The sequence below is a fragment of the Odocoileus virginianus genome, chromosome 6 (genome assembly GCF_023699985.2).
Source record: "Odocoileus virginianus isolate 20LAN1187 ecotype Illinois chromosome 6, Ovbor_1.2, whole genome shotgun sequence".
Lineage (NCBI taxonomy): Eukaryota > Metazoa > Chordata > Mammalia > Artiodactyla > Cervidae > Odocoileus > Odocoileus virginianus.
In genome coordinates, this window is record NC_069679.1 from 32,781,617 (window position 1) to 32,787,616 (window position 6,000).

At 44.1% G+C, this 6,000-nt stretch overlaps 1 protein-coding gene across 1 annotated transcript in view; it reads right to left on the reverse strand.

Moving 5' to 3' along the window:
• MAP4K5 (mitogen-activated protein kinase kinase kinase kinase 5) overlaps positions 1-2,815 on the reverse strand; it is a 114,784-nt gene extending 111,969 nt beyond the window's left edge. The window contains exons 1-2 of the mRNA XM_070469107.1: positions 2,731-2,815; positions 2,260-2,476 (exon numbers count right to left, since the gene is read on the reverse strand). Of these exons, the coding sequence (XP_070325208.1) occupies positions 2,260-2,367 (108 nt within the window). The 5' untranslated portion in view covers positions 2,368-2,476; positions 2,731-2,815. The remainder of the gene's footprint in view (positions 1-2,259; positions 2,477-2,730) is intronic.
• Between the last annotated feature and the right edge of the window lie 3,185 nt (positions 2,816-6,000).

Here is a 6,000-nt window from a genome sequence, read left to right on the forward strand (position 1 = left end):
GTGTTGTGGATTGAGACAGATAACAAGAAAAAAATAAGTAAAACATTAGAGTGATAAGTGCAAAGAGAAAAGAAGTAGGAAAAAAGATTGTAGAAAAAAGAAATAGGAAAAAAGATTGAGAGGGTATAAAAGCAAGGAGGGAAGGGAGCAAACCATGTGGCTGTCTGAGGAAAGCCATTCTGAGCAGCAGGGATAGCCAGAACAAAGGCCCAAAGGTAGGAAGATGTACATTCTTTTTAAGAAAGAGCAAGCAGGCTAGAAGACAATGAAGAAGGGGGAAGAGTAATAAATGAGGCTAGAGCGATAATGGGGAAGGTCTAGGGCCTTCTGGAAGAGCACTGGAGTAAGGCTTTCCTGGACAGTTAGGATAATAGTTGGAAATGTAGGAGGGAGGTGATTCCAGGTAATTAGAACAAAGGAAAACAAAAGACAAGGAATCAGGATTTTGAGGATGTTTAGGAATCAGCAACTGGCTTCCCGTGGGGATCACTTGTGAGGTGGGAGGTTGAACGTGCTGTATGATATTCAGTCTTTGATCCTCTGTTTAGGAACTGCAGAAGAGAGATAGGGCAGGGAGGCCCCAGGGTAAGAAGTAATCTTAGCTGCCCCTTTAATATAACCTTTTGCTTTCCCTGGCAAGGATAAAACCCCGCTCCAGATAACTGCTTCAGTTGTTATATTTATAAAGAAAAATGGTGAAAGTCTTGGGATTTCTGTGGGGAACACTTTAAAAGTTCTTGTAGTAGGAAGGAGAGAAAATATACAAGAACTAGAATTCAGATTACTGTATTATTAACATGAACTGAATTGATGATGAACAACTGTATGATTAACATGAACTAGTAATACAAAGTGAATCATAAAAAGAAGATGACTAAAAAGCGGGACTGAGAAAGCAAATAGGAATTTCAAGTTTTTAAAGATCATTCCACAAAATGTCTAATTCATGAATAAACAAGAGTTAACTACCTCTAATTCTATGTAAAGAGGATTCTGGAGTCTATTATAACTATCCATTTTGAATTAAAATTATTCACAAGGCAAAAGCTGGAAACTTCCTCTCAATTCAACATCCCATACAGAACAGTACGTAGTACAGAAGATGCAAATGCTTGTTTAAATAAAAATCCTACCCATTACTTTTCAACTCAATAGAATCAAACAGTGTTAGAGCTGCCTTAACACAACCTCAAATTGTTACTATTAATAGGGAAGATATTAAAAAAACAGAAGTTAGGAAGAAAGGATGATTTTCTTCCATATAACCACCTGTGCAAAACAACATACCCCAGAGGATTCTACTGGTTAATTAACCATATAACACAAAGGCCAGTTTCAAGTACATGCAGGAGTGTTATTTGGAATAATGGCATATATAACATGATTAAATCCAATAAACAAAGCTGTTCCAAATCCAAGGAAATTTCCCTCAATATATATGAGCTGCAGTAGAGATCCCTTTTTGAAACAGAAAACAAAAAGCGTAAGACAATCTGAAACAATCTCTTTCATCATGATCCTTCAAGAACTCAGTGAACTTAAGGAACTGGGTTTGCTTCTCTGTGTTTTTTCAAATCTCAAATTGAGAGTAACATCCTCGTCTTTCGTTCCAAATAAAGCAAACAAGTACAATTAAAAGGACAGCAGCTCTTAATCGCTCTTGGTCATGGGATGTTATAAATTTCAAAGAGAGGAATTGCTAAAGTAGAAAAAGAAATCACCTGATACAAATAATGAAACTTCTGCCAGGAAAAGCATTGTTCTACATACGATGATGTTTGTGCCCAAGCCACTTTTTAGACTGCTTACAGATAAAACTGAGAGGAGGGATTTCACAGGACTTTTTAAACCACCATTATCCATCAAAAAGTTTTTTTATGCAAATGTCGGAATGTCAATATACTTTCTGGTCTCCCGACTTCCAGGAAGCATTTTTCCATGCTAAGACAAGAACACTTCCAAGTGCAACTCCGTAAGCAGATTCGAACTCCCCTGGATACCATAAATAAGCATGAAAAAGCCTTTATACCACAAAAAAGTACAACGGTAGTTTGCAAAGGTGTGATTAGTTGTGCTTGTTGGAGCGATCAGAGCAAGCAGTGAATTGAAAGGTGCCCTGAAACCGAGCACACGGAACCACGGCCGCGGCATCTCCAAGATGCAACAATAAAAGCATCTTGCCCCCTCCTCATACTTCCCAGAAAGTGGCCTATTCCTGGAAGCCAGCTGACCAGAGGAAAAGAGTCCGGCCTGCCTCACCTTATAGACGTCCCCGTAGGTGCCGCTGCCGACCCTCTGAACGAGCTCGTAGTCCTGCTGCGGGTTCCGCCTCAGGATGTCGGCCCCAGGCCGCAGAGGGGCCTCCATCTTCACTCAGGGCCCGGCCCCCGCCGGCTCTGCCCGCGGCGCCCCGATTCCCGCTAACGAGGACGAGCGGCGCCGCTTCCCAACATGGAGCCTCTGCCCGCAGCTCCGCCTGCACGGGGGAGAAGCAGAGGCTACAATCCCGAGCGGCCCAGCCCCTTCCTTTCCGCCCGTCCGGGGACCGCGGACCAGCCGGCCTGGAAGGGTCCCTAGAGCCCCGCCGCCGGGTTCCGGCCGCGGCCCTTCCCCCTCCCAGGCCGCCCGCGAACTGCCGGACCGGTCTGCCCGCCCGCCGGCGCTCGGGGTCGGTAGGATACCTCAGGGGGGCGGCCCCGCTCTTTGTTGAGCGCCGCGCCCGGGACCTACTTCCTCGCCCGCGCCTGCGTCCTGCTTCCCGGCTCCCGCCGGCCGCTCCAGGTCCCGCGGCGCCGCCGCCGCCGCCGCCGCCGCCGCCTCCCGCAGCAGCGCACGTCCTCTCGCGGGCGGCTAAGGCGCGTACCGTCACCGTCGCCGCCGCCGCCGCCGCCGCCGCCGCACCACGTTCCCCACCCGGGGCTGCGTCACCGGGAGACACGTTCCCGGCCAGCGTGGGTCGGCGCCCAGAGGCCCGCCCGAGCGCGCCGGCCGCGGGGCCAGAGTGCCGCCCTGAGGCCTGCTCGGGACACGACACTCTCCCGGCCGGGCCGCCGCGCCCCCTCGCCCGGTGTGTCCCTCCGGGCCCGGGCTCCGCTCCCCACCCGCGAGTGTTAGGGACGCTCCCGGTGCGTTCGTGGGCGGACGCGCCTCGGCTACACCGCCCCGTGCTTTGTCAGGTAAACTTGGAGAGTGAGACGGGTAGAGAGAGAAGGGTGGGCGCGAGGGAGACGGGAACGTGGCCCCAGCCCAGTTCAGAGAAGGTACGTAGAGGGCACTGGGCCAGGAGTCAGCTGGCCGTGGGGCGCCAGGGAAGGAGGTGGGGAAGTGCCGGGTTAACTAAATCACGGCACACCCTACTGCACCGTCCTGTTTTGCAAATCATTCCCAGTGGTACCAGTTTGAAGCTTCCCTACACACCTGCGCAACCTGTCTTCTACGAGTTTTCCCAAGACATTTCTGAAAGCCTAAATTCCTAGGAAGTCTCAGTGGCCAGTAGTCCAGTTGGGCACACGCGGTGTCTCAACGCGGTTATTGCTCCTTTATTTGGGTCAGGAGCTTTGCAGAAGCTGAGACAGAATTAGGGACCACAACCTGGTTCTGGTTCTACCACTTCCTCAGTCTGTGACCCGGGACAAGAAGGACATCGTATTTGGCAATGTCTCCGTATCTGCAGCTTGAAGAGGATAGGGTTTTGCATCTGACACCCAAGAAAGCGTTTATAAAGCATCTTACAGGATTATAAAGAGGGTTATCAAAATATAAGAGGTTTAAAAATACTTCACAATGTACAAAATATGGAACAGGAGTTTAGGGAAGTAATTTGGCTGATATTTCACAGGCTGTTTTGCAGTTTCAGTTCTAGTCTTGTTCTGAAGGTAGAAATAACATTACCAGGTTGTATACTGGAAAAGTTATTTCTAGAGCCCCGTGAAGGTTTGAACAAAAAAGCCAGCTAACACTTGGCCAATGCATTTAGTGACTGAAAAATCACAAAAGAGCAAGTTGTGGATGTTGCCTTGTGGCTTTGAATGTCCAATTCAATTCCATTCTTGGCAGCGTACTCCTTGTTGTTGGTCATTGTAATCAATTGCATAACGTAGAAATTAAATTCACACCTTAACAGGACAGGGAAGATACGTATTTTCTTGTGCTGTCTGCACAAAGGGCACTTATTTAGGGAACATAAGTAAGCTCAGACTTACATGCTCTATGGACAAAGCCTATGTGTTTGCTGCATTGAAAAAATTGTTGAAGAACAGTTACTTCTTTCAAAGCTTCTTGGCACTTGATTTGGTGGGCAAATACTTTTGGCTTCAATGACTTAAAATCTTTTCAAATGTTCTATTGGTATCCTAGTACTTATTTACTGTCATAGATTCTCATTTTCCCCTTTGACCCTATGAGCTTTAATCCTTTTTTTAGTCTATAATTTATTTATACTTGCATTACTCCTCACAGAATTTGAGGCAGAATATGGAAAATGCATACTATAACATAAGATCAAAATGAGGAAATAGGTATGATGTTAAAGAAAGGAAAAATGGGATACCAGAACAATACAGCAAATTGGCTGAAACAGAAAGTTTTATAGTGTTTTTGAGATCACAATAAACCAGTTGATTGAGAGAGAGGTGCATCTTTTCCTGTTGCTTTTTTTAAAGAAAACTTCTCTCATGGGCCTTCCTAAAGTGGAAACTCTGAATTCCCTGTTCGAAACAAATATCTTTCTGACAGTCTTTTAGGCATGTTATTCTTGAAACACAGTGTTTGATATGAATTAAGCAATAAAAAGTTTGAGGTCATAGGCTTCACCAAGACCCTGGAATGCAGATACTTATGTTGCCAGTAATGGCCGAGCCATACGCTTTGACCATCAACGCAGAGGTGGATAGTATGGAAAAAGTCAAGGTTCTATGTGGTGATTCAGAAATGTCTGCCATAATCATTATTTTACTCATAACACAGCCGTTTCAAGGAAAAACATCTGCTTTATACTAACTTAAAGAGAATTTAAAAATTTTTAAATACTAGTTAATTTTATCAAGGTCAGTGAAGTCATAGCTTGTGTGTTAAATATTACATGGTTAGTAAAGAAGTTCACATTAAATTTCCATAAAATAAACATGCAAAACAAAACAAAACAAAAACATACAGTGCATAAATTTAATTTTACATCCTAAACAATTAAGCACAGGGTTTCAAAATGGAAGGTTACATAACAATAAAAAGTTGTAGCTTACACAAGAGTTTCTTACAGACCACCAGTTTTTATAATGCCAGGGTATTGAATAAGAATAAATATAACTTGATATGATGGTCATGTATTCTTTGAGTCTTACTATCTGACATGTTTTATCTTCCATATTTTACTGTTACCTACCTTTTATGGTTTACTCTATGCTTTTTAGTGTTTTTCCCTTCTTTCAGAGTTTTTTAGTAAAATGCTGGTTATAATCTTTGGCCTCTGGTTTCAATTTTAGCCAAGGATGAATTTTTTTAATTGGGAGACATAGGGGCTTCCCTGGCAGTCCGGTGGTTAAGACATCGCACCTCCATTGCAGGAGGCACAGGTTAGATTACTGGCCAGGGAACTAAGTTCCTGCATGCTGCGCAGCACAGCCAAAATACAGGGGGGAAAAAATCAGGGGACATAAAAATTTTTAACTTCTACCTAGGTAAGTTTCACAATTTACTGACCAAGAAAGAATGGTTGAGTAAAATCCTCAAGTGTGACAGAAAGAGCATAAGGACAATAATTTAATATGGAACATATAGACTTAAGCATTATAATCTGATGAATCTTCCAACATAAGCTAGTTGCAAAATGCAACTTGATGTGGTTGAGCTTTATAGGTTTGTTAACTATAAATCAATTAAATATTGGAAGACATTGGCCATCATTATGATTCGTATTTTCAAATAGTTAATCTTAAGCTGTTCTTTTTGTTACTAATGAGGTTTCGTTGTCTGTTGAGGCCAAAACTGTGTTTTCTAAGTATA